This window comes from Molossus molossus, unplaced genomic scaffold (assembly GCF_014108415.1).
Source record: "Molossus molossus isolate mMolMol1 unplaced genomic scaffold, mMolMol1.p scaffold_m16_p_1, whole genome shotgun sequence".
Classification (NCBI taxonomy): Eukaryota; Metazoa; Chordata; class Mammalia; order Chiroptera; family Molossidae; genus Molossus; species Molossus molossus.
Genome location: NW_023425344.1, coordinates 195073077 through 195100488, shown reverse-complemented (window position 1 = coordinate 195100488; position 27412 = coordinate 195073077). Strand labels below are relative to the sequence as shown.

At 50.1% G+C, this 27412-nt stretch overlaps 1 protein-coding gene across 1 annotated transcript in view; it reads right to left on the bottom strand.

Moving 5' to 3' along the window:
• Nucleotides 1-27412, bottom strand: part of CGNL1 (cingulin like 1) — a 152534-nt gene that overhangs the window by 13412 nt on the left and 111710 nt on the right. The window contains exons 9-14 of the mRNA XM_036280333.1: nt 19941-20147; nt 18983-19087; nt 13388-13540; nt 12816-12986; nt 8315-8476; nt 4952-5041 (exon numbers count right to left, since the gene is read on the bottom strand). Coding sequence (XP_036136226.1) covers nt 4952-5041; nt 8315-8476; nt 12816-12986; nt 13388-13540; nt 18983-19087; nt 19941-20147 — 888 coding nt within the window. The remainder of the gene's footprint in view (nt 1-4951; nt 5042-8314; nt 8477-12815; nt 12987-13387; nt 13541-18982; nt 19088-19940; nt 20148-27412) is intronic.

The following is a 27412-nucleotide window of genomic DNA, read 5'->3' as shown; positions in this document are numbered from 1 at the left end:
TCGTTTTCACTAAAAAACAGAAAGAAATCCCGTTTTGATCTTTTACTCGCTGACTGCATGGTGGAGCCGTATCTCCCAGCCCCGACCCCTGCGGTGCAGACTGAGGAGCAGGTGTGAGCCGGCCACTGGGGAGCAGCTCCTTACAGTGACGGCAGAAGCCAGAGACTTTGCCGGGGCAGCTGAGCAGCCTCGAGCATCCCCTGGAAAGACCATGAAGCCACCGAAGCTCTCACGTTGGTATTTTTTGTCCTGCCTGCCAGCTGCCTGGGCTGGATGAATCGTCTCTCCACTGGGCTAGGTCATCTTTGCCTCCACGGCCAACGGAACGCCTCTCCATCTAGGCCCAGCGCTGCTCTGAACCACTTGCACTCAACACCGAACACATTTAAAACACACCAAGCTGGGCCTCTCTTTTGCCATCTGAACCCTGGACTCATGAGGACAGGACGAAGGATCGGGTGGATGTAAATCCTCATCCGTATTAACTTGGGGATAAAGACCCCAAATGATTTGCGGGGCGTCACCCTTACAGTCTGGTGCTGGGGTGCTGGGGACAGGTGGGAGGCAGTAGGTTCTGGAGTCCAACTGCGGCCCCGCGCCTTACAAGCTGTGTGACCCCAGGCAGCCGCTTAGCCTCTCCGGCCTCTGAACGTCAGTGCCAGGCCAGGGCACGCAGCATCCCGAGAATCTCCAGTACAGCGGCGATTGTCATAAATGGAAACACAGCTCGGGAGGAAGAAGAGAAAGAAGGATTCTCTAGATTTAAACAGACCAAAGCCAGTGTAGCCCTGGCCGAGTGTCTCAGTGGTTGGAGCTTCATCTCGTACACCAAAAGGTGGTGGGTTCGATCACCAATCCAGGTGTGTAAGAGAGGCAACTAATCCATGTTTCTCTCTCTCTCCTCACTCTCTAAAAATCAATTAAAAAAATAAAAACCTCTCAATCTGCCTCTCCTGTTATTCCCTTAAGGAAACCAGAAGCCGATCAAGCCACAGTTCATTGCTCCTCAGTGTCCATCCTACCTCTCCATCCTGGCTCACACCACCCTTTCTAGGACCCCGTTCCCACCCCTCTCGGTCTGTCTAAACCTTACCCTTTTTTCTGAGAACCCTTCCAGTCTCGTTATGATAATCTTTTCCTCGTTAGCGCCCTTCACTCGGCGTTGAGTAGCTGCTGCTTTTTCTCGTTAGTTATCCATTTCAGGCCTGCTTCCAGCCAATCACAGCACCTCAGGACAGGACCTGCTTTGGATAGTTTTACAGCTTTACTGCGATGCGATGCGCACAGCAGGTGTCTGTCACATTTCTCAGGCACTGGGAGACGGAGCACTGTCTTGGGAGTCCAGAGACCTAAGGCCCCTCTGCAGTGGCCATGTGACCTGGCCGCACCGCAGAGTCCTGGGGCTCAGATCTCCCTCCACACGCAGGACGCCCAGCTGACGACGGCGGAGTCCCTGCCAGGCCTCGGGTTCCCAGAAAGGGGCCGGCCGCTGGGTGATACTACTGGAAACCCCCTTTTTCTAGCTTTTCCACCTGAGCCCTATGGCTAAGACCAGGAAAAAGAACGGGAGGCGTTTGGGGGAAGTAAAGAGATAGAAGAGGAGCTTGTGAGAATGCAGAGTTTAAGTAAAGCCATAAACTTTTACATTTAAATTTTTAAAAAGGAAGATCCAAAAAATAAAATTCCCCACACTTCCCTTTACAGTACGGAGCAGAATTTGCTGGGCGTCCAGGGCCGTCCAGGGCCGGGAGAGAGCAGGCTGGAGAGGACAGAGGGGCGCGTCCTGTGCCATAGGGGGCGTCTGTGGAGGCAGCACAGGCCCGCTGTGAGGGGCCGGGTGTGAAGTTCCCGGGTGTGAAGTTCCCTGCTGCTCCGATTCTGGGGGGAAGGCGGCGGGCACAAGGCCCTAAAGGTTCGCCAAGTGCACTGAAACACCTTCACAATCAGGGCCCGTTGTCTACACCCAGGGCCCTGTCCTCAGAGCCCTTCCTTTAAGGGGCCTCGCACGGGCTTTGACTTGGAATAAGAATGAGGTGCTTTCCTGGGAGGCAGGTCATGGTCAGTCCACGCCTGCCCTTCTCGAACCCCAGGCGACACAGGCCGGGAGGGAGGCCTGGGCCCTGGGTCAGGAGGCAGCACTATCTCAGGGCTTTGCTCTGTGTTGCCTTGGCCATTCCGACATCAGTTAGAACTCGGTGCTGCGCTCCCCACTTACCGCAGGCACCAGGCTGCACCCTCCCTGCCCCAGAGAGCGCAGCGGAGACGGAAAGGGAAGGAAGGAGCTAACGGGGCACAGAGGCCGGTGGTGTGAAAGTCATCTCGTCGGGTCAGATACAGGGAGGGAACGGGGGAATTAAAGGGCGACTCAGACAGCTGGGGTTTTACAAAACCTTCTCCCAGCATGTCAGTGTTAGAAATTAGAAAAACTGCCCTGGATGCTGTGGCTCAGTGGTTACAGCATTGGCCCATGGAATGAACGGTCATGGGTTTGATTCCCAGTCAAGGGCACGTACCTGGGGTGCAGGTTTGATCCCTGGCCCCTGTCGGGGTACATGCAGGAGGCAACAAATCAATGTGTCTGTCTTACATCAATGTCTCTCTCTCTCTCCCCCCCCCTTCCACCCCCCTCGCTTCCACTCTATTTAAAAATCAATGGAAAAATACCCTCCAGTAAGGATTAACAAGATAAAATGTTGCGTTTTTTTTTTAATCCTCACCCAAGGACACTTTTGCATGTATCTTCAGATAGAGCAGGAGGGAGAGAGGCAGGAAGAGAGAGAGAGAGAGAAACATTGATATGAGAGAGACACATCGAGTGGCTGCCACCTGCACGACCCCAACTGGGTCCGGGGACAAACTGCAACCGAGGTACGTGCCCTTAGCGGAAACCGAACCCGGGACTTTCTGGTCCACGGGCCAATGCTCTAACCGCTGGGCCAAACTGGCCAGGACGATAAAATAATTTTTAAAAGAAGTAAGAAAAACCTTCAGAATTTCCTGGACAGACACAGACTCGCAGCCCAGTGCTCTTTCCAGTAGACCAAGTTAGTTCTGTAACTTCCTCCCTGGCTTACTTCAGGTTCTGGGCTCAGGGAAAATACTTCCAGCTGCAACCACAGCCTGGAGGCAGTTCTGTTCCCCGGGACCCCAGCGTTCGGCTGAGAACAGTAGCAAGGGCCCAAAAGCAAACTGACCTAAGCGATCACTTTCTGAGCGTAGGGTCATCGGCTGACCCGAGGGGTCAGTTTGTCTGGAAGCCTGTTTCAACTGTCCAGTGGCTGACAGGATGGCATGCTTTCCCACCATTCCTCCTGCCACAAGTCACAAGAAGCATTAGCAAAACAGATTCACGGCCACTTGGTCTCTCATCGTAAATGCTTAGCAGATCCCGACATGCCCTGCGGTAACGTGGCTACTTAGTCAGGCTGGATAACAAAATAGCTTTTTTGCCAGTGAGAGAACTTAGAAAATGCAGGCTTTATAGTAAGAACCTGCTAGGGTTCAGAGGTCACAGTTGGGCACTCCATCTGGACACCAGGTTTTCATGAGGGTCTTTCTCTAAATGTTGGCAGCTCAGGCTGGAGGGGCGGCCACCCTCCAGAGGGACCAAGGAGCACAGCGTGGAACATGCGGGCAGAAGCGGAGCTCGGGGGAGGGTGGATGGAGCCTCCAGCTGGAAATTCCTTCACCCTCAGGAGCAAAGCAGCAAGACTATCTTACTTGTTTGCAAAGAACCTGTCAACAGGGGAACAATGGCAGTTGGAAAAGAGCCAGTGATTCCCCTTCAACTTTGGGTAGAGGGTCCCAGCTCAGAATGGCACTGTCCTCAAGCACTGGAACCCTGAGATGGGGGGGGTGAACGTGAGAAATTGTAAGAGTGACCAGAGGACAGTGCTTCTTTCAAGGTGAAAGAGTTTGCAAAAATTAATTTACATTTCAGATTTTTTTGTCAGTCCGTTACATAGATAATTTCCTTAGTTTTACTCGGCACCACCCAAGACTTTTGGGGTTTGTTTGCACTGTTTAATTAAGAATGTGCCCAGGACAAATCAAGAGGTGAAGAGTTTTCTAAATGTCTATGTCCAGTTTCTCTGGCGCCATCTTCCGGAGCAAGACACACAACTCAGCTGTCGATGAAAGCACACCCCATTTCCACAGCACCCAGGCGTCGTGCAAATGAAAGGCTGAGATGAGGGAATGTGAGTTCTCACACCGCCACCGAGTGTTCTGCATCCTTGCCCCACAGTGTCGGCACGTTTGCTCTCTCGAGTGGCTTGGACACGCAGTGGGGACATGGTCACCAGTCTCTAGGGAGGTGATTCTGCATCTCCAGGATATGACTTAACCACTCTGAACTTCTCCTTAATGAAATGTGGAAACTACATCTAACACCCTTGCAATTACACTAAGTATAGTTTGGAAAATTAGCTCCATTACCTATAGGGCGAGGACAGGGTGAACTGTTCCCGGCTCTCCCTCAGTATTACTGTAAGAATCAACCGTTAAGTTAAACTCCTTTCAAAACTGCAAAAAGCAATCACTTGGAAGGTACTGTTACTGTGCTGTGAACTGTGTACTAATTAGCATGTCAAGTCCTTCAAATAAAAGGCGCATCCGATTTCGTTCCCATCGCGCTAACGCAGTGCCAGTGACCCGATCTCACGACGGCTCGCTGACTAATGATTCTTACGGCCTCGGCTCTGAAAGCACTTTGCCTGTTACGACTAATGGACTGTTATCCATAACCATTCTGGAAGCATCCACTTTGCAACGTATGTTATATATTACACCTCCCTCCCAGTAGCTTACTCTGGTGATGACTATGCAGCCTTCCATCATTTCCAGAAGGCATGAACCTTCTTCCCCTCCTCCAGCTGAATCCTCGGGTTTGACCTCCCACATTTCCTTTTTCACGCGGGACAGTCCACTCACCACCCATTACATACAGTACCTGTTCCCTGCTTCGAGTGATCCTCTCAGACAGCAAGTCCGAGTTATTTCTTTCTTCTTCCAGCTCAATCTCCAGCTGATTCACCTTGTCCTAAGAAGACACAAACACAGCCTGTAACTCTCACTGACCGGTCCGGGAGCGGGACTGCCCCGCGGAAGGAAAGCCCAGGGCACGTCAGAGCTGCGTGTCAGTAGGGTTTGGGAAAGGATGTTTCTATTTCTCACACTGCCCAAAGCAGATGTTTTTAACACTGTTGTATTGCTTTCACAATGCAAGATGTAACTGTGCAGTTAGGAAATACTTTAAAGGAGGAAAACACTACCCCAAACGCTGGTATAAGCACTGAGGATATTTAAGCACGTCTCTGTCAGGTCTCCTTTTCCCCCTTATGAACCAGGAACTGCGAAGACCTGCCTTAGCCTGAGGTGTCCACGTTACATGTGGGAAATGAGCGTCATCCAAGGCGCGTGTCTCTCACCACTCCAAGCTCGGCAGGACGTTTCACCTCCGTTCTGCTCAGGGTTTCCAAGAACCCTGCCGGAGTCGAGTCTGTTAACAGCCTTTGGCACCGGCCTTTCTGCTAAGGAAGCGCACTTGGCGCTGTGCAGGCCCAAATTGGCCTCGGAGTGCCGTAAACACAGCCTGGCCCATTCCGCTAGACCAGCCGGCACAGAAGGGTCATTTCTCTCTCCCTCGCTGGCTCCTAATGGAACGTCACTGAGCGTTAGGAGAAAAGAGTTGCAAAGTAGCTTGGTGTACGAAGAAAGAGGCGTCTCCCATAGACCACCGTGCCTAGAACTGGGGGTGCGGGCTCCGTGTGCGTTTCCACGGTCACCAGCCAATTTGTCACTTGTCTGCGTTGATTCAGAGCCACACACGCTAAAAAGCAACCAGCATTGTGAGTTTTTAAACAGGAGTCTGGGGCGTCGGTACAGAAACATTGTCTCCACCACCGTCTAGGCTGACGGACAAGATATGGGTGCTTCTCTAAATGCCAAAAGGGAAAGTCAAAACTCATGTGAGTGACCAAGTGCCTGCCTTCCCTGTCATCGACGGAAAGCTACAGGGGACCCAGACAGCTCTCTCCCAGCAGCCGAGAGTCCCACAGTCCCACTCAGGGCGGACAGTGAGTCCTGCACCACCCCTATCTGTTCAGTGGTCCCGGCTCCTCCGAGAGCAGGTCTGCTCACGTCGGAAATCACAGGCCCACGAGTGCCACACGGACAGGAGACTACCACCTGAGCCTCTGAGTTCCCAGAAAAGGCTCCTTGTTGCCAGGGCTCGAGTCCTGAGAATGAACTGAAATGCTAGTGAAGGCACAGGCAGGACAGCTGCTTCTTAGGGAGGAACAACCCGCCAGGGCTCTTCTCTGGGCTCTTCGCTCGAGAGCGATTCTTTTCGTATTTGTTTTTTAACTCCTTTGTTGTTGTTTTTGTTAATCCTAACCCCATAATATTTTTCCATTGATTTTTGTTTTTAGATAGATGTGAGAGACACACATCATCGATTGTCTGCCTCCCACACAACTCCGATCAGGAATCGAACCTGCAACTGAGGGATGCACCCTTGCCCGGGAATCAAACCCATGACTCTGGTTTACGGGCCAATGCTCTCACTGCTGAGCCAAACTGTCAGGGTGAGAGCTACTCATTTTGAAATTAATGGAGAAATATCTAAAATGCTGCAGAGGGACAAATGAGGCTTAGCTATGCCACTGCTTCTAAACCTTCAGTTGGCAAAGGAAAATGGTCTTTTTAGTCGAAATATTCTAGAAGGGGGTGACCTGACAACCCAATGTTGAGCTAAAAGCACCTCTTCACAGGGTTCTCTTCCTGCCTAAAATGTGTACTGTACAGAAGTAGCAGGAGCCCTGGCTGGTTTGGCTCAGCGGTTAGAGCATCGGCCCATGGACTGGGGAGTCCCAGGTTCGGTTCCCGCTAAGAGCATGTACCTCGGTGGCAGTTTGTCCCTGGCCCCAATTGGGGTCGTGTGGGTGGCAACCACTCGATGTGTTTCTCTCACATCAATGTTTCTCTCTCTCGCTTCCTCCCTCTCTCCCTCCCGCTCTATCTGAAGATAAATGCAAAAATGTCCTCGGGTGAGGATGAAAAAAACAGAAGTAGCAGGAGCACTCAGGGGGCCAGGCTCTTATGCTGCTGCCCGAGGAGGCCTTGGTTTGCTTTGAACCAAACTGTTAGGGCCCTAGAATAATTACTTCCTAGTTAACCGGGTTCAATGTAGCTTGCCCTAAAATGACCTCTCCTAATGAGATCAGAACCAGGACATTAGCAAAACATACAGCAATCTTAGAAAACTGTAACCAGGTTCTCCAGCCTCTAAAGAGGACCCTTCTAATAAAATCTTTAATGGCTGAAACATCACTCCCTAGATACAAACTGCTAATAAGTCCCCTGGAGGTTTTAAAAGTTATTTCTATTTATTTGCACAGTTGAAGCAGGAATTCCATTCGTTTTAGATTTAAGCTCTCTCCCCCTGGCCCTGAGCACTCTCTGCCCTTTATCAAAACCTTGACGATTTTAACTTCTCCCACAAGTCTGAGGCTGCTTTTTAGGTCTCTTTCTCCCTCTCTAAATTCCACCGGGGTGCGGCGTGTGGGTGGGGGCAGCGGGGCGGGGAATGGAGGGTTTTTCTGGTTCGGGATTGGTTTTATTCTCGAAGATTACTCTTCTGTACAAGTTCAGGTGAATGGATACTAAGGCTCTTCCTGTCATTCTGGGTGGGCTGTTCGTATTTAGATTCTACTTCTTGATCCACTTTTCTAATGTGTTGTGTTCCACTGAGCACTTTCTGATATATTCTCTTGGCCTGTGTTTACACTGTGTATTCAAAAGTGAATTAAGCCAGTTTGCTGCTGGCTTTGGCCAAGCTAGATCATCTGTGCGGGAAAATGGGCCAAGATCAGCAAGCAGACCGGAGCACGTGGAGTGGCAAACAAGTGCGGGGTGTCCCGAGGGTGAGGCTGTTTGGACTCAAGGCACAGCTCCGTCCCTCCTGGACCTGCTGCAGTCTCGTCTCCTTCACTGTCAGAAGCACAGCCCAAGCAGCACGCAGAAAGTGAACTATCTATGTGCCCTCGTGTAAAAGCAGCTAAACTCTCTGGGACTCTGCTTTGCTTCCTCTTCCAGGCAATGAGGACCCTGAGCTAAATTACCTCCATCATTCCTTCCAGCTCCAAAGTCCAGTGAGTCTATGAACTATGCTTCCCCGAATCAAGAAATGACTAACGTCTGGCTGTTTGAGAGACTACAGAGCAAAGGCTCCCCAGAGGCTGAGGTATGAGCAGAGGCTGCGTCCCTCGTGTCCCACACCCGCTCTCCACAGGCCCCGGTGCCGCCCACAGACCTCCATCTGCTTGACAAGTCTGCTGCGGTCGTCTTTGAGGTGACTCTTGGCCTCCAGCTCATACTCCAGGTCCTTCAGCGTCTGCTCCAGAAGCTGCCTCTTCGAGAGGGCTTCTTCCTGAGCTCTCTGGTAGTCCCGTAACTCTTCCTCCATCAGGCGCATCTGGAACGAGAAGGGGCTGGGTGTTTAGCTGGGGCACGTCAGGAGCACAGGGCTCTGGACAGACAGTGCGGAAGCAGAGCCTGCGGAGGGTCAGAGGACCTGAGCAAGTGCCACCACCCTCAGAGCCTGTTCCTCGTCTATAAAAGAAAGGGGGGGGAAGGGTTGCACTGGCCTGTGTGGCTCAGTGGTTACAGTGTTGGCCCATGCACTGAGGGTCTCAGGTTCAATTCCTGGTTCAAGAGCAAGTACCTGGGTTGCAGGTTCAATCCCGAGACCCAGTTGGGATTGTGTAGGAGGCAACCAATTGATGTGTCTGTCTCACATCTATGTCTCTCTCTCTCTCTCTCTCTCTCTCTTTTTCCCTTTCCCCCTTCCTCTCTCACCCACTTCCACTATCTCTAAAAAATGAAATGCAAAAAATATCCTCATGTGAGGATTAACCAAAAACAAAACAAAACAAAGGGAGATGGAGAGGTTCCAGCTATAGGTAGCAGCAACCCATTGAGTTATAAATTCAATACAGATGTCCACCAGAATTTTAAAATTAAATATGACAGAAAAAATACTCAGAGTAGAGTACAAGCAAATAATGTTTTGTGAAACTTCTGCATTTAATATTCATATGTTTGTAGGGATGAATGTATCACTGGGTTGCAATGCAAGAGGTAGTTCTCACCTTAGGTCCCAATCAGAAACACTGGCATCCACTGAGCTAGGTAAGTGCTTTCCCAGAAGATAACTGATTGCCCACCTGGATCAGCATCACCTCAACAGAGGTTTAAAGTTAGGGAGAAATTAAAACCAAATGAATGGCCCCAAAGCAACCTGCAGGCACAAAACATGCCTGCCAGGTGAAAACCGCTGCTCTCTAAAGAAAACCAGCAGTCTTAACGGACGTGCTCTTTTCATCCACAAGGGGGCACTGAACTAACAGCTTTGAAGGCTGCGGCAGACAAGAGCTTCTTCACAAGGGGCGGTCTGTGTTTTCCACTACTCTGGACTCTCCCAGAAGGGACGGGCCACCTCCGCCACACATCTGTGTGGACAGATCCAGTGAAGCCTAAGGCTGTCTGGTTAGTTCTCAACTTTCTACCCTCCTGGAGGTGGTTGAGAGCAGCCTTGGAATAGACCACACCAGGGGGTTGTTTCCTGCAGGGAGTACATGAGAGTAAGTGGCAAACTCCATGAAAGAATACCCTCACTTGATTTATTTTTTTTTGGTACGTGCCCCTAGCGGGAACCGAACCCAGGGCTCTCTGGTCCACGGGCCGACACTCCAACCACTGAGTCAAACCGGCCAGGGCTACTCTCACTTGATTTTCACAGAAAAGTTGGGAAAGCCCTAAAGATGTTCTTGGGGTGGGGAGCAGGAGGACCCAACAGGTTAGGAAGACTAGTTAGGAAGACCAGTGGAAAAACTTTCAGAAATGTGTTCCGCCCTGGCCGGTTTGGCTCAGCGGTTAGAGCGTCGGCCTGCGGTCTGAAGAGACCCGGGTTCGGTTCCGCTAAGGACGTGTACCTCGGTTGCAGTTTGTCCCCAGCCCTGGTTGGTCGTGCGGGTGGCAGCCACTCGATGTGTCCCTTTCACATCGATGTTTCTCTCTCTCCCTCCCACTCTACCTGAACAAAAAATGGAAAAATGTCCTCGGGTGAGGATAAAAAAAAAAAAAAAAAAAATGTGTTCCTCTCTCGGGGGCGGGATCACCTGATGTTTCTGTGAAAACAGCACAGCCTTGAGGAAGACTCCTCCCCATAAAATCCTGGTCTGGTTTGGGTGGTAACTGAGCGAAAAGACGACTGTGAAACGAAACTGTGAGTGACAGCTCAAAGTGAACGCCAGCCCATGAAAAGGAATGATGGGTTGGGATGAGGGGTAGCGTTGGGGTTGGGGTTAGGCTTTGGTTACAAAGGGTGCACTATACCCCAGAACATTTGAAATCTCTCCAAAGAATGTCTTAAAAGTATCATCTTTGTGCTTCCATTTCCCAATGTGCAATATTGAGGTAATTTTAAAACCGGCCTTATAGAGCTGTTATGAGAATCAAATAAAGTACCAGAAAAGAACATGGGTTTAAGAGTCAGAAAGACTGACAGGCAAATGGACAGCCTGCATTTCCTTGTTGGTGTCTTCCTGATGCCCAGCACATGCCTACCGCCCAACCCCAGACGTCCTGGAGCATCTCAAGGGCTCTGCACGCTGAGAGACCCGGTAAGAGACCTGCCAAGTATACACAGAAGAGCACAGCTGTGCCGTGTCTGGACTCGCAGTTAAGCCAATACCTTTCGAAGCATCTGCCTTCGAGAGTTAAAACTGCCCTTTGCTAAGTGAGATTTAGAAGGTGAACTGAACAACATCATTCTAAGTCTTAATTTTCTAAAGAGTACCTACATCCACCCTGGCTGGGATTGCTCAGTGGTTAGAGTGTCAGCCCATGGACCGAAGGGTCGCAGGTTCAATTCCCAGTCAAGGGCACGTACCTGGGTTGCAAGCTCGATCCCCGGCCCTGGTCATGGTTGTGCAGGAGGCAGACAATGTGTCTCTCTCCCATCTGTTTCTCTCTCCCTCCCTCTCTCCTTTCCACTCTATCTAAAAATCAATGGAGAAATATCCTCGGGTGACAGTTAACAAAAAATAATTATAATAATAAAGATTACCTGCATCAGAACTTCCCAGCTCCACCACAACAAAGGCTAAATAGGTAAAACATCTATTTCCCTCAAAGCAAAGAAGGCTGGTGTGACAGGACCTAGGATAAACCCCTGCAGCTTTTTTTTTTAACTCAGGATGGGGGGGGCGGGGGGAGGCGCTGAACAGAGTTGAGCTTGACTTTTTCAGAATCTGGGGTGATCTTGACTTGTTAATTCACTTTTGTCTTAACTCCTTGACTTCAGCAGCTTGGGGGGGGGGGCACAATCTGTCATTTCCTTTCAAAATGATGAGGTGACAGTGTAGGGCTTTGCCATGGAGAAAATCTAAGGGCCATCTTTGTTTTCATCAGAAGCAACGCTTTTTTTGAATTAGTACTATTTTATAGATAACACTGGTCTCCACCTGACCTTAACTAATCTCTCTGGACCCGAGTTTCCTTATCTAACTCGAAGATCACTAAGGTTCCTTCCAATCTGAAGACTCCAGCAGAGTAACTGTCATAGAAAAGGCAACAGAAGCTGTTGGCAGGGGTCACCCTGACACTGTGATTTCCTCGGATCAAACTGCACACCAGGTGTTGGCATCCTGGTGACTATCAGAATCCCCCGCCCCAGCTGCTCTAGCAATGAAAATGATTTTTTTTAATGTCAAAGAGAACTGTGATGTCAATAAACTAATTTCAGTTTTTACTTGGATCTGTTATCAGGATCCTTTCAGAAGTGTTCTAGAAGTCTGTCATAAATACCCATTGTTCTTCCACACACTCGCAACACTGACTCATGGGCGACTTCTCTTTGATCATCAAAGACATTAAAAGTTTGTTTTGTGAAGAAAAACTTGTTTTCCCCTGGAATTTTAGTGTTCTTGGCACTGCTTATGAAAAAAATGTAAGACTTAATATAAAAAAATAATAACATAAGTATCCAGGATATACCGACCCTCTGCTATACTAAGTCCTGCATGTTGTCATTATTATTTTGTATATTTTTAAAGAGGGAGCAACAAACGGATGCTCAGAAAAATGGGGGGCCGTGCTCAAGGCCATCCAGCTCAAGGTCACCCGGCCAGCAAAAAGCACAGCCAGAAATCAGCGTTCACTCGATTTGCACTTTAAACCCTTGGCTCCCCATCAAAATGATCAAAACCAGCCCCTTTATGTTTCTCAGTTCTTTAGAAGTCAAGACTGAAGGGAGCTAACATTGGGGTTACTTTGCTCTACTATTCTTCGATATAAAACCAAAACTATGTTTCAATCATTTCAATCCTCATAAATTCCTGAAGACGTCTTTTGTCTCCATGATCCTTGTTCTGAAACTCTTCCCTACCGCTCACTCCCACTCCAGTACAAGTCTGTATTTTCTAAACAAACCATGGTCACTACAATCCCTGTCCTGGGACTAGATTAAAACATTAATACCTATAAATCATTAGGACACCGCTGGGCATACCACGAGAGCTCCATAAATGGCAGATAATCTTTTTAGGCAGAAATTCTTGGATTCGTTAAGGAAACGGTGACGTTCCTGTTCTGTCCATTTCACCATTTGCCCGTGTAACCATCCAGAGGGTTGAGACGGGGGCGCCTGCACAGGGCTGACTTTAGGATCTACCCCGGTCTTCCCAGAGGAGGCTCACAGTGTGGCAGGAAACTCTGACTAAGGGCGGAACCACAGGCTGGCCAGGTGTTACCTCCTCCTGCATTTTCGTGGCAGTCAGCCGGGACTTTTCTGCCTCCAGGGTTTTCTCCTTCAACTGCCTCTGCATTTCTGCAAGCTCCCGGCGGTTCTTCTCCTTGTAGTCATCCAGCTGGTTCTGGAGCTCCAGTGTTGATGTGCGGGACACCTCGACAATGTCAGCCATCTGGAAGAAGTGACACAGGTGAGCCCACCCCATACGGAGCTAGGTTTGGGGCCCTCTAAACACCGAGCACCTCTCCTCCCCTTTCTTCTCCAGCCTCCTCAGGGACTCTGCAAAGCTCCCAGGCATGGGCCGTCTGGGTTCAGTCACCTGTAACTGGGAAGCAGCCAGGCCCAGAGTCCAGAGGGTACTGGCATATTCTAAATCAGTTTCTCTGTATCTCTACAAGCCCAAAGAGCTGTTTCAGGGGATCTGCAGACCCCTGACACATTTGGGGTTACACACGACGGCAGGTCTCCTTAGCTTTCGTCAGGCCCTCCGAGGGCTGCCCCCCCCCAGGTGTTGCTCCTCCTCCCCAGGCTCCCTCCCGAGTTCCGCTCTCTCTCCTCTCCCTGCTCCCTCACCTCCTTCTGCAGTTTCTCAATGGTCTTGTCAAGGTGCCATCGCTCATTCTCCATTTCGTTCTTCAGTCTCCTTAATTGCTCCTTCTGCTCGGTCTCATCTTTTAGCTTCTCAGTCAACTGCTTCTGCTCCTGGGTAGCCCGGCTCAGATTTCTCTGCAGATGGCAGGGACAGGACAGTGTTGTCATCAACCTACCGGGTCAGCCACAGGAACAGGGCAGAGGGATTTTCACAACCACACCACAAAGCAATCAGACGCGTTACACTGGTGATAAGGAAAAAGATCAAAGTAAAGCCATCCCAGAGACCCAAGAACATTGCTGCTTCTGAAATTCTGGGGCCACTCTGACTTAGCCAAAGACACAGAGGCAGACAGCAGGTAGGTGCAAAACGGCTGAGGCTGCTGGGGGTGGCGATCCAGGCTAGAGTCTGAAAACCTGGCTGTTCATGCTAGAAAAGTGAGGTCAGGTTATCCATGAGACCAAGCAAGCCCTCGTGGCCATCTACATCCTGCGACATACAGCACTGTGCCTAACGTTCTTGAATCCACGCTGCTGTGCAGATGACCATCACTGTTCACACGGCGAACGATGAGTCTGTGAGGGCAGAGGACACTGTCTACAGGCCAGGGGTCCACGTGGGTACAAGAAGCTGTAATCAACAGAATACACGGGCTGGACTCACACAGAAGAGAAAGAACTCGACAGTCCACAGGCTGGTGAACTTAGTAAGTAGGAGGTGTTAAATGGAAGAGATAGCAGCCAGAAAAAGTGCATCAGTGCCAAATACCAGTAGTTACTATAAAATGCAACCATCGTGGTGGTGGTATTTCCCTGGGTTTCCCTGGGTCTCTCATCTCACAACCTCCCACAGACTGAAGCCCCTGATGTAAAAAACATGCAATTCTAAAACAAAATCCTAAAGTATCTTAGGAAGGGCACAGTGGCTTCTTGAAACGGTGGAGTGCCGACTGGTGTGAGGATGTCCAGAAGAGGCACAGCTCAGGACAGGGCGGAAGGACCCAACATGGGCTGGATCATCCGGAAGGTTATGAGGTGCTGAGAGCTGAATGTGGGTTCGTACAGGTGCTGCTGAGGACCTACTCAGTCTGCGTCCCTGCAGAGGCTGGATATGGACAAAGGCTTATATGTTTACAGTGCTTAACTGTTTACAAGCTGCTGCAATAACCCAAGCATCTTAAAAACACTCCCGAATAAACTCAGGACCTGTGAACAGCTCTGCTGGCCAACTACCCGACCTGGAACCAAAAAGCCACCTGTGCAGGCCTTCTCTGCTCCTCTGGCTACACACAAAATGCAGCCAGCCCAGCCGGGCACTGAAGCGAATCGCTGTGGGGAACCAACGTCAACAGAAGCGGTTGGGGAAAAGGTGCTAAAGAAAGGTGGTCAGAAGTTCAGTGTAAGACAATAGCAGGAGTGCTTCCCACAGCCCTGCGGGCACACAGCAGAGACAGGGGTCTGTCTGCGCTGATGTTGTGCTGTTGGGGGCAAGGGGACCACACAGGGCAAGGTAAGCGATGTATGGCTCCGCTGTGTGGCAGAAAACTCTCAGAAGCACGTATCTCAGAATGAAACTAATACAGTACAAATACAGAAGGTGATCAGTGGCTTCCCACAGAAACTTCAAGATCCAACTCAACCCCTGCCCCTCCGGGTTCCGCCAGCCCCCCCCCCCCTTTGGTTGTTGTTAATCCCCACACAAAGATATTTTTTCCATTAATTTTTTTTGGAAGAGAGGGAGGGAGGGAGAGAGAGAGAAACATCAATATGAGAGAGACACATCGACTGATTGCCTCCCGCAGGACCCCGACCAGAGCCGGAGATCAAACCTGCAACCCAGGTACGTGCACCTGACCAGGAATTGAACCTGGGACCCTTCGGTCTGCAGGTTGGTGCTCTAACCACTGAGCCAAACTGGCCAGGGCCCCAAGCCTCTCTTTTTCCTCCTCCTGGATGCCAACCCCAGGGCTCCAGGTCAGCAGACAAGCCGGCCCCAGCTCCACGCAGTCCTGCGATGTGTGCTCTTCGGCTCCCCCGGGCTGCGGTGGGCTCGCCTCCCAGCTCCGCTCCGCTGTGCCACTGCAGACCAAGGACCCCCCCCCCCACCCCACCTGCCCTCAACACACACACATTTCCTAAAAGAACAGTTTTGGCTAAATGATTTTTTAAATTATTTCGGGCACGCTCGCCTCTCTTGCAGGACAGTGAGATCTGTAAAGGCAAGGAATTCATTTCCTGTCTGGGGCTGTCTCAGCTCAGATTCACGGCGAAGATAAAAACCCACTGGTTGAGAGTTACTATCTGTCCCCGAAAGTAGTCTAAAGACTTCTTATATCAGAATCACCAAGCAACCGTGGAGTACTCCCTCCTTAAAATGCAGATTCTAGCCCTTTCTGCTAGAATCCACAATTTTCTTTACAGTGGGGCCCACACATCTGAAAGTTACCCGGTAAGCCCTGGCCGGTTTGGCTCAGTGGTTAGAGCGTCAGCCTGCAGACCAAAGAGTTGTGGGTTCAGTGTTCAGTTCCAGTCAAGGGCACGTGCCTACTTGCAGTTTGGTCCCGGCCCTGGTTGCGTCATGCGGGAGGCAGCCAGCTGATGTGTCTCTCACATTAATGTATTTCTCTCTCTCGCTCTCCTTCTCTCTTCTGCTCTATCTGAAGATAAAGGCGGAAAAAAGTATCCTTGGGTGGGGATTTTAAAAAAAGAAAGAAAGAAAGTTACCCAGGTAATTCTAATATAATCTGAAGTTTAGAAATGTTGTTTAGCACAGTGCCCTTCCCCTGGTTATTCCAGACACGCACACCGACACGTCGCTGCTGAGAAAACGCGACCCACGTCCACGGGAACAGAAGCCGAGCGGGCACCTTGGCATCCAGCATTCGGAGCGAAACACTCTGCAGCTACAGGGACTGCACTTCCCAGACCAGCAACACAAGCCCTCGACTCACACTGGGATCAAAACCTGGGGAAAATTTATCAAAAAAATCCGAAACACAAGGTTGGTGGATGTGGGTGGGCCCTTGAGTGTGGGGACCATTCTCTGTCGACGGAGGTAGAGCCTCTTACTGCGCGACTGAGGTGGCCCCATCCGTCCACATTAACAACGCCCAAGTGGCGGGTGAGCCTCGGGGCTTAAGGAACGAGAGGCTGGAGAGGAAGCTGGTCTCCTCGGGGGCCCTTGGCACAGGACAACCTGGCCTCCAACAGTGGAAGTTGTGGCGTTTTAATTCTGTCATCTCAATACCCAGAAGTCCAGGTGGAGAGGTGAAGGCATATGGAATACAAATCCTCCTCCCTCCCCGGAGGAAAAAACTGTGGCTTCTCCAGTGACGGTTTCTTCACCTCCCCAGAGGCAGAGGCTGTTTCTCCAGAGTCAAGGCCTCTGCCTGAGGGAAGCTCAAGCCGATCGGCACAGCAGCACCATCCCGAATCAGGTGGCAGGTGCCCCACTGCCACTTTCTGACCAAGTCACAATAAATCAGACCCAAGTTCACACGGTCCTCCGCTACTGTAAAGAAGTGTGCTTATCACACGAGAAGATGCAGCAGATTGCTAAGGGCACAGAGACTCTGAAATATAAAATGCTTATGTGAAAAAACCCAGTTATTCTTTCCTCTTCCCCTCGGAGTTAAGCCCCTTCCATGGCCGGCTTTGGGAAGGGAGCATGTATGGAACCGAAGGAGCTAAGTACCTGCTTCCGGATTTCAGAGAGAATGAAGTGTGCTAGGGTGACGGTGCATTTTGCACAGCGCTGCTTGTGAGGCCAGACCATTCCGATTAACGAAGGTGAGGAGGCTGGGCCCGCATGAGGCCCTGCTGGCCACACCCTGCACGAGGCACCCTCTCATCTCCGCACCCTGGGAAACAGGCCCCAACAAAGCAACACGGGAGGGATAACTTCCAAGGCAAGGACGGCAATCCAGAGGTGGGGTGGGCGAGGATCACATTCAGACCGTCAGGCCTTGAGACCGTCCTCTGTTCACTCCCCCGAGTTAGCCAGGAGCCTGGATTCACAGGTGGTGAGCTCCGTCCTTACACAGGACGCTTCTGGTCTGGCCCAAGGACAAGGAAAACCGAGAGCTGCAGACGCTGCCCCAGCCCCGCGTGTGGAGGTGACATGAAGGTGCACATTTCCGTCCCTGTTGACTACAAATGTTTCTCCTCTCTTTCGGTCCCCAACCAGCTCACAGATTTAAACCCCACACTTTGGCGGCTGGGTTGTAGCCATAAGCCTTAAACAGCAGCACAGCGAAATGGCCATCCACACAAGATCAACCCAGCAAGAGTTTGTAACAAAGATCCGGAAGGGAGGGAGGGAGGGAGGGAGGGAAGGAGGGAAGGAAAGGAAGGAGGGAAGGAAGGAAAGGAGGGAGGCAGAGAGGAGAGAGAGAGAATGTGTGCGCACAGGAAACCCAGAGCAAGGACACTCAGATACCAACCTCAGGAAAAAGCAGGGCTTTACTATATATGATACAAGGTCTCTGTCCAAAGCCAGAAAGAAGGTGGAGACCACTGATTGGGGCTGAGGGCCCCTGAGTTATGGGGACCTGGGAACCCTAGTACAGGCAGGCTCCTCTCCTCTACCCTGAAGAGATACCGATGGATGTGGAAACGAGAGCCGAGAGCCGCCACTGGGCCTGGACCAGTGCGAATCCTGCCTGCCATCAGCTCTCACCACGCTGCGTGGGCCCCTCCCCCACCTGCCCTGAGGAAACCTTTACCAACCTCCTTAGACAACTGCTCCAAACACCACTCCACCTTCTCAGAAACCCGCCTGAGGGGTGCTTGGTGCTGGTTCCTTAAAACCCGGGAGCAGGTAGGAGGAAGGAGATTCCTCCATGACGTGGCGGTCACTGTGCAAAGTCAACTTAGAGCTTCGGTGCGGACTGTTTTTAAGCATGTGCTTCAATCAAGCTTTCTAACCTTCAAAAGGAAAATCTAATTTTCTAAGAACCTACTGATTTTGAATAGAGATAGCTATCTAGTTTCAAGGAAACAACTCCCTCCTGCTCCTTTTATCTATTCATTCATTCATTCATTCACTCATTCATTCATTATTGTTGAAAGTACTACAGATGCCCCCCTTTTTTCCTGCTGGTGCTGGTTCTTTAAAACCCGAGAGCAGGTAGAAGGAAGGAGGTGCCTGCACTCTCCGCAGTCTGTTTGCCCAGAGGAGAGAGGAACGCGGCACCTGCCAGAGAGCTAACGCACACTGCCTGGGGACACCTGCTGGCCTTCTCATACCATTCACATTTTGTCTGTGGAAAGCTGTCAGGCTCTTTAATATCTAGACCAGGATTTTCAGCTTCGGTACTACTGACCCTTGGGGCTGTCCCGTGCACTGTAGATGTTTCACAGCATCCCTGGCCGGTACCCACTAGATACCAACAGCATCGCCCCTATTGTGACAACCCAAACTGTCTCCGGATATTGCCACATGCCCTGAAGTCAGGGTGCTTATTATGAAGGTGCTACCTGGAAGGCGAGGACCAGTGGCAATCTTCACAGGTCCCTCCGATTCTGCTTCTTGGGCTTCCTGTGTCAGGGGTAAAGACAAGAGCGCTCGGTGCTTACCTGAGCATCTTCCAGCTCACTCTCCAGGGCCCTTCTGGCTGCCATGGCTTCTTTTTCTTCCTTTCTTGCACGCACGAGGGCCTCCTCCAACTGCCGCATTTCCCCCTACAATGAGACACGGGTCAAGGCGTCCAGACGTGTGCTCCGCCTGTGCAGCCGGCTCGGAGGCGTGCAGGAGCGAAGGAGACAGCCACAGACACCGCCAGCAGTGTCACGGCCCCGAGACGGCACACAACAGCCGTGTTCCTGGATGTGTGTGCCTGTCTGCGGTTCCGTAACCAGCCAGACGTAAACATCCGAATCCCCTGGGGTGGTTTTTGGACAATACAGATATCCAGCCTCAGCCCTGGAGCAGGCACTGAACCGACTCAGGCACACAGAGTTGGAAAAGGCTCCCCGGTGTTTCGGAGGAATGACCATTTGGGGAACCTCTGTTGGACACACCTCCCGTTCCATGTCTTTTGTCCCCTCTTATTAGCAGCAGCCATCACTACCTGTCCTTGGCGACCAGCCTCCCACCTCCAGACCTGGCAAACCAGAGAGTTGGTTTGTTCTATCGGTGACGTCGAACACCCTCAACTGTTTGTCAACAAAGAATGAACAGTCATGAGGAAGAGCGGACCTGGCGGTGGTATTAAAGATGCCCGTTCCAGGAATGCAGAGGCCTGTGCTCAGTGTCAAAGTTGAGCGTGTCTGATGTCTGCATGAGCAGGGATTCCCGTGCCTACACACGGGTTTCCCACCCTTACATCAGCCCTGTTCCCAGGCCCCGTTAGAAGCTCAGCTCCCATTCAAACCGCTTGTAGAGAAACAGAAAGAATGGTTTGCAGAGAGGACACAGTCACAAGTACTTTGATCTTTCCTACTAAATTATGACAATAAATCCCTTTCTCTGCTGAAAACGCTCATACAGGAAAGGAGGACCTGCAGCTGCCCAGGGGGACCCCGCGAGCCTTACCTCGTACTTCTTGAGGGTGTCCTTCGCTTTGGCTTCATCGCCGTGCAGGTCAGCAATCTGCCTCTGAAGCCGAGCAACGCTCTGCTCCAGCTCGCCACGGCTTCCCCGCAGCCTCTCGTTCTCCTCCTCCAGAGCCTTCACCTGCACCTCGGCCCCCATCTGGGTTTGCTGTGAGGTGCTGTTCCGACGGGCCAGGACCTCAACATTCTGTTAAAAACATGGAAACCAGTGTCAGGGAGCAGTCCCCAGCTCTGAGGATGGCTGACAATTACTTAAAAACTGTGATGTGCCCTGGAATCTTTTGGGTGTGGCTCAGTTGGTTGGGCATTGTCCTGTGCACCAAAAGGTTCCTGGTTCAATTCCCGGTCAGGGCATATGCCCGGGTTGCGGGCTTGATCCCCAGTAGGGGGTGTGCAGAAGGCAGCTGATCGATGTTATACTCTCACATGGATGTTTCTCTCTCTTCCCTTCCGCTTTCTCTTAAAAAAAAAAAAAAAAAAAAAGTCAATAAACTATTCCTTAAAAAAAAAACCACAATGTCTTGCCAGGCACTATGCTAAGCCAAGGGTTGGCACACTACAGCTGGGAGGCCAAGTCCAGCCTGCCACCTGCTATGAAAAATGCAGTGTTACTGGGTGTTGCCGGAACACCACCGCACCCGTCATGGACACCCTGCCTGTGGCTGCTTTCATGCCACAAAGCCTAACGCCCTTAGTCATGTGGCTCTTTACAGGGGGAGTTTGTCAGCCCTCGCCTGGGTGAAGCCCTTGGCATCCAGAGGAGGTCCTCGTGCGAGCAAGAAAGGAAGAAAAAGAAGCCATAACAGCCGGAAGCACCCAGGAGAGAGAGCTAGAAGATGCTCAGGCAACCACGGAGGCTCACACGGGATTTCAACCCGTGGACAACTCCAGGAGCGGGGTACTATTCTCATAAAGACTATTCATTTTAAAGACTAAGAAACTGAGGCACGGGCAGACTTAGGACGTTGTCCACGTCTACGTAGGAGGAAATGCATTTGGGCAGACTGGATCCACACCCCGTTCTATAACCTGTGACCACTGCCTCTGGAGAGTCCACATCCCTGACACCTCACAACATCCTTAATGGAAGCTCTCGATGAAGGACAGTTTCTGTGAATACATGCTTTCTTAGTGTCCAGTACAAATCAGGAAATTAAAATTGGCTTAAATGGTGACGTAGTTCTGAGTGCAAGCTCAAGCACTACGTCTGCAACGGGCTGTGCTGCACAGTCCTAGCAGAAAGGAACGGCGACACCTACAGGACGGCTGTTGTTGGCTCCAGATGTCACATGGACATTACTTTTGGCTCGGTAACTTGAAGGGTTAATAAGTGGCCTTGTCCAGAATTCCACCCCCCCAGGAGACCCCTCCGCCTTCCATTTCTCCGCTATGACAACGATGCCAATATTAGCAAAGTGAATGCCCATGAAAACAACGACACAGATGCCTGCGAGGAAAGGAAGGCCCAGGGAGGGCACCACGAGTTGGCCTAAAGGCTCTGTCACAGCCCACCTGGGACGGCTGTCTGCCAGGTGGCCTGCTGGCCTGCACAGCCGTTCAGAAAGATCTTTACAATTTTCTAACAGTACAGTAAGCTGTATTATCTCGAACTGAACCAATCAGAGAGTTTCAGAAACCAGTGCATCTTTTCTCAACCACATGTTTAATTCTATACATCTGGGCGAGCCCAGAGCCAAGCTACCGAATCAGAGCACAGCTAGCTGACACAGCCAGGAAACGCAGGGGCCCCGCAGCTGGGATTTCTCAGCACTTCTTGGACATCATCTCCTACTTGAACCGACGAGATGAACGAGGAGAAATAAAGTGTGGCTGAAAGCTTGAAGAGGGATCTCAAGAATCCAATAACTGGATTCTTACCAAGGAAAGAAAAAGTCAGATTGCACAGTCCTGCCCTAACTTTCTCATTAGAAGATAAGACACTATGAAGCTACAGTTATCAAGACAGTGTGGTGCTGGCCTAAGGACACACATATAGATCAATGGAACAGAATTGGGAGTCCAAAGATAAATCCTCACACCCACTGATTTTCAACAAGGGAGCTAAGACAATTCAGTGGGGAAAAAACACTCCATAAATGCTACTAGGACAAATTAAAATAGATATCTACACGCAAAAGAAAGAAATCAGACCCCTTCCTTACACCATACACAAAAATTAACTCAAAATGGATCACAGACCTAACAGTAAAATCTAAAATGACAAAACTCTTAAAAGAAAACACAGGAGTACAAATTTGTGAATATTTGTGACCTTGGGTAAGGCAAAGACTTCAACACAATACCAAAAACACAAGTGACAAGAGAAAATATAGATACATTAGACTTCATCTTGATTAAAAACTTTTGTGTTGCAAATGACACCATCAAAAATGTGAAAAGACAAAGCACAGAATGAGAGAAAACATCTGCAAATCCTATATCTAGAGTACATAAAAAAATTCTTAACTCAATAATAAAAAGATAAATAACCCAATTAAAAATTGGGCGAAGAATCTAAGGAGACAGAAATCTTTCCAAAGAAGACACATAAAAATCTGAGCACATGAAAAAAAACTCTCAAGATCATTAGTTATCAGGGAAATACAAATCAAAATCATATCAAGGTGCTACCTCACACCCACTGGGATGGCTTTAAGCCAAAAGACAGAAAATAGCGAGTGTTGCTGAAAATGAGGAGAATCGGAGCCCTCGTACACTGCGGATGGGAAAGTAAAATGGTGCAACCACTTGAGAACACAGTTTGGCAGTTCTTCAAAGTGTTCATCAGAGTTCTCACATGACACAGCAATTCGACTCCTGAGTACATAGCTGAGAAAAATGAAAAGATATGGCCACACAAAAACTTCATAGCAACTTGATTCATGACAGCCAATAAGTGGAAACAACCAAACGCCCATGAGCTGGTGAATGGGTACACGAAAGGTGGTCTATCCCTGCAATGGAACCTTTGGGGGCCTAAAATGGAATGACTGATATATATTACAACACAGATAGTGCTTGAAAACATTGTGCCACGTGGAAACAAAACGTCATTCACAAAAGGTGACATTTATCTGAAAAGTCCAGCATAGGCACATGTAGAGACAGAAGGCAGATTAGCGGTTTCCTGGGGCAGAGGGAACGGCAGGATCGCAGAGGACTGCTAGAGGTCACAGGGTGTCTTTCCGGGGTGATGGAAATTTCTAAAATTAATAGCAGTGATGGTTTCACAACTCTCTGAACTAAAAACCACCGGATCATGCACTTTCAACAGCTGAGTTTTACATATTATGTGAATTGCATCTCAATACAGCTGATTTAAAAAGAGGAAACCTGGAGGTGCAGTCAGGATGGAGGGGACGGGGGAGGCGTTTGCCCCCGCGGTCTGAGGTCCGAGGCCCAGTGGGAGGAGGAGACTGGAGATGGCTGCCTGAATGGACCGGGAAAGTGGAGAACACTTACGTGTGTGGCCCGTGCTTTCTCGTCCACCCAGAACAAGGACGCCAAACCGGATCTGGTTTAACCCAAACTGAGGCCTAACTGGCACCCCGACGTGCAAGATAAAGGAGCTCGCGCTGTGTTTTGACGTTTAGAACTTGGTGTTTTCAGTTTGAACGTTGTGGGCACGTTCGGAGTCCTGGGAGGGCTGCCCAGGCCAGCAGCTCACTCAGCCAGGACCGGCAGGGCTCCGATCCAGCTTCCAGGTTCAGGGGCAGAGTGAGCAAGCCCTGGGGGAGCTTATGTGTGTTGAGGTACTTAGTCCTGTTTTGGTAGTTTGTAATATGTTTTTCTTTGTGTTTTCATAATGTGGTAGACCACATTACGTTTACCAATAAATTAACTTAAGCCTCTGTTGACAGTCCTTTCCAGAACCCCTTCCCTGCCCACACTCTGCTACACACACTCAGTCCACTATTGTATATAAAGCCTGTAGGATAAACTTCCTTTTCCTGAAACCCTACCTAATTCACCTGCAGCAGTCCGGGGATCTAAAAACCGAAAAACCATATCCCCTTGTTCAAGGCAAGTCCCACATGCAATCCTTCTCCGTGCCTTCCCAGTGAACAGAAAACTGGGGGAGAGGATCCCCAAACACCCTTGCAACCCGGCACTGTGATCACCCTTTGTCTTTGCCAAATGCTTGCATTGTATCTCATGGATGTGGCAAGGGCAGCGGAACTCCACCAAGACCAGAGCTGGTAAAGGTCCAGACAAGAGGTCACTGGGGACAGCAGCTGACCTCACTTAGGTTGATGGCACTACATTTCAGTGACTCCTTGATCTTAAGTCCTGTATGTCATAACAAGATTAGAGAGGATGCTCCCTCATAAGTAGAACCGAACAGCACGTAGCTTCTAACGATTCATTTAGCATGTCAGGTCACCTATTTTTTAAAAAAGGATTGCATCGATGCATAACCAATGGACACAGGCGATAGTGTGATGAAGGTGGTGGGGGACGGGAGAGGGGAGGAGCTTAACAATGGGGGGGGAAGGAGGACATCTGTAATAAATAAATAATAGGATTGTACTGATTTGCCTGTTGTTGTTTTTTTAAATCCTCACCTGAAGATATTTTTCTATTTATCTGCAGACAGAGTGGGAGGCAGAGAGAGGGAGAGAAAGAGAGAGAGAAACTTCAACAGAGAGGGACACATTGACTGACTGACTGCCTCCCGCATGGGACCCCGACCAGGGCTGGGGATGAACTGCAACCGAAGTATGTGCCCTTGACTGGAATCGAACACACGACTCTGGTCCGCAGGCCGACACTCTACTGCTGAGCCAAACCGGCCAGGGCGCACTGATTTGCTTTTTAATGTTTTAACTATTATTCAGTCATAAGCAGTTAACAAAAATCCATTTCTATTCCTCTGCCTCCAAAAGGCTGAAAACACCATGCTGGGTCCTCACCACAACGGCAAGAGTAGCAGATGCACCATGTCCCCTTGTTTTTCAAGATGGGATCATGCCCTCCGATTGCATGGGATCATTTCTGCACCTATCGGGCAGTCACGGTCCAAGGCGATAACACAGGGTGTGGCTGGCGGAAGGAGACAAGTTCTCATCCACTGTGAGGGGGGCAGAAACTTGGATGCGCTCCTGGAGGGCCATTTGGTGGTTATCAATCAAAATGATAATGTACATCCCCTTCGACCCAGCAACTTTTCCTGGAGCACTCATCCTCCATGTGTGCAAAACGACATATAAAAGATGACTAATTGTGGCATTATCATAGCAAAAGACTGAAAACAACTAAATGCCAACGAATAGAGCACTTGTTAAATAAGTTATATTAGTTCGATAAAAAAATGGAATAAGAAATTGAGGGAAATGCAAAGACAGAAGATTACACATGGCCTACTGTGTCTGTATAAGCTGGCGGTTTGGGGCGATAAATATGTCTGTACTTGGCTACACAAGAAGCTGGTAAGACTGACTGACTTGCTGGCTGTGAGGGAGGGATTGGGGCTATGGAAAGAAGCAGAGGCAACTATTCCATTGCAAACCCTCTTATAATTTTTGAATTTTGAACTGCGGAAATTCAACAGATATATAAAAAAATTTTAATATATTTTTTTTCATTGAAAAATGTGACTCTCTGTAGCCACAGGCACTTGGAGGACAACCACCTCCCTGGCCGCGTCCTCACCTCCTCCAGCTTCTAGAAACCCTTCCCCAGCACATTCAGAAACTTCTGGGCCCTGACAGACAGCGGCGCTGGAGCCTGGGAGCAGCTGTACAAACAGAGCATGGCGCCAACTCTCCCACGCTGGTTTACATAGTGAAGAAATTCCTTTTCACCACATATAGCTGGGAGAGTGGGAAAGGCCCAGATGGCCCACGACTTGCACTTACATGAGTGCGTCTCCAAATTTTCCACCCAAGCAACCCTGAGGAAGAGAAGTCCAATGTGGGGGAGATGAGACACATCCAAGGGACTGCAAAGAACTACCTTCAAGGCTTGGGTTTTTCCATCAAAAATGCACGGACATTTTGCATTCGATACCATAACATGTTGCATTCCACTCCTGTCTCTTGTATATTACGATACTGTGTCACTGGTGTTCCGGGGAGGAGTGCCACCTCTACCCCTGAGCTCGGCCAAGCACTCTCCTCCCCGCCCACCCGGCACAACTGCACACCCCCCAGCCCGAGTAACACAGACATAAACCGTCTCAGGAATGGCATCCCCAGTTGTAATTCTACAAATGCATATCTAACAGTGTAGAAGAAAACGCAGTCTCTAAGACAGGCTGCACCTTGTTCTGGGGCCTTCCATTCATCCTGGCCTCACAGAGCCTTAGTTTCCTCATTGCAAAAGGGGCATGAAGTTACCTAAGCCGTACACTGTTGGAAATACCTCACTAAATGAGGTGATGGCCCTTACGGTGGCCCTTGTTACTACTACCAGGCCAGTGAACCCCACATGTGCTTCCCAGAAGGGCGGGAGACTTTGCACAGCTCACCCACCATGGTTCTACATCCTCCAACCTGGCTTCAGGGCTAAGTGCACGCCCTGGCCAGGTCAGTATCAGCCCAGGTTTCCCAGAAGACAGAACTGAGATCTTCAAACAGTCTCCCCAGGGCAACTGCACTGCACAAATAGATGACCCCCTTCTCATTTCAAGGGCAAGTCAGGTTTCTTGCTTGGCTAATCCATTAAAAATGTTGCCCCATTTCCCAGTTGAGGATGGTCTGGTAAACTGATGGCAACTAAGAAAATTCTTCCAAAACAGACATCAGCAAGTTTCAACATGCTGAATTGCTAAATTTCCACTACTTCTGAAATAGTTGACTTTTAACCATATGCTTCAATTACTGACTTAAAAGGGGGTGGGGGGGGGACTGTAAAACTGTATCACACACACACAAAAATAACCAAAATCCCAGTCTTTGCCAAGTACCACCACTGGCTGCAAATAATGACCTGCTTACAAGCTGGCACATTTTCATGAGTTAACACCCACACTTAGAAATGTTCAGAGTGTCCCTGGGGGCCAAGGGAAACTTTTATTCATGACCAATAGAAAAATCCCAACACGTGGCCACATCCGTGTGTTTGTCCCGCTCCGAAGGCGCCCACAGGCTTTCCCTGCAGGAGCACAGACCTGCAGCCTCAGACAGGTTTGCTCCTGATCCATAACCAGTAACCACACAGGACAAGGCTCTCCTGGCTTGTCTTCCTGCAGACCCAACACACAGACACATCAGGCCGTACTAATTAGCAAGGCCTCTGCCACAGCCGCTTTCGTTCCCTTTCTGTCTCCCTTTCTTGCTGAATGAGTGAAAACAGCTGAGGCGTGCAGGCCGGGAGGCCAGCGAGTGGAATGTGGGTTCGTCAGTTCCGTGTCACTGGTCGCCCCCAGACTCTAGCGTTGAGGCTGCAGGATCTCAGCTGCCGGGTGCCCAAAGAGCCCCTGGGCCAGGTCATCTGCTGGGAGGTGACCGC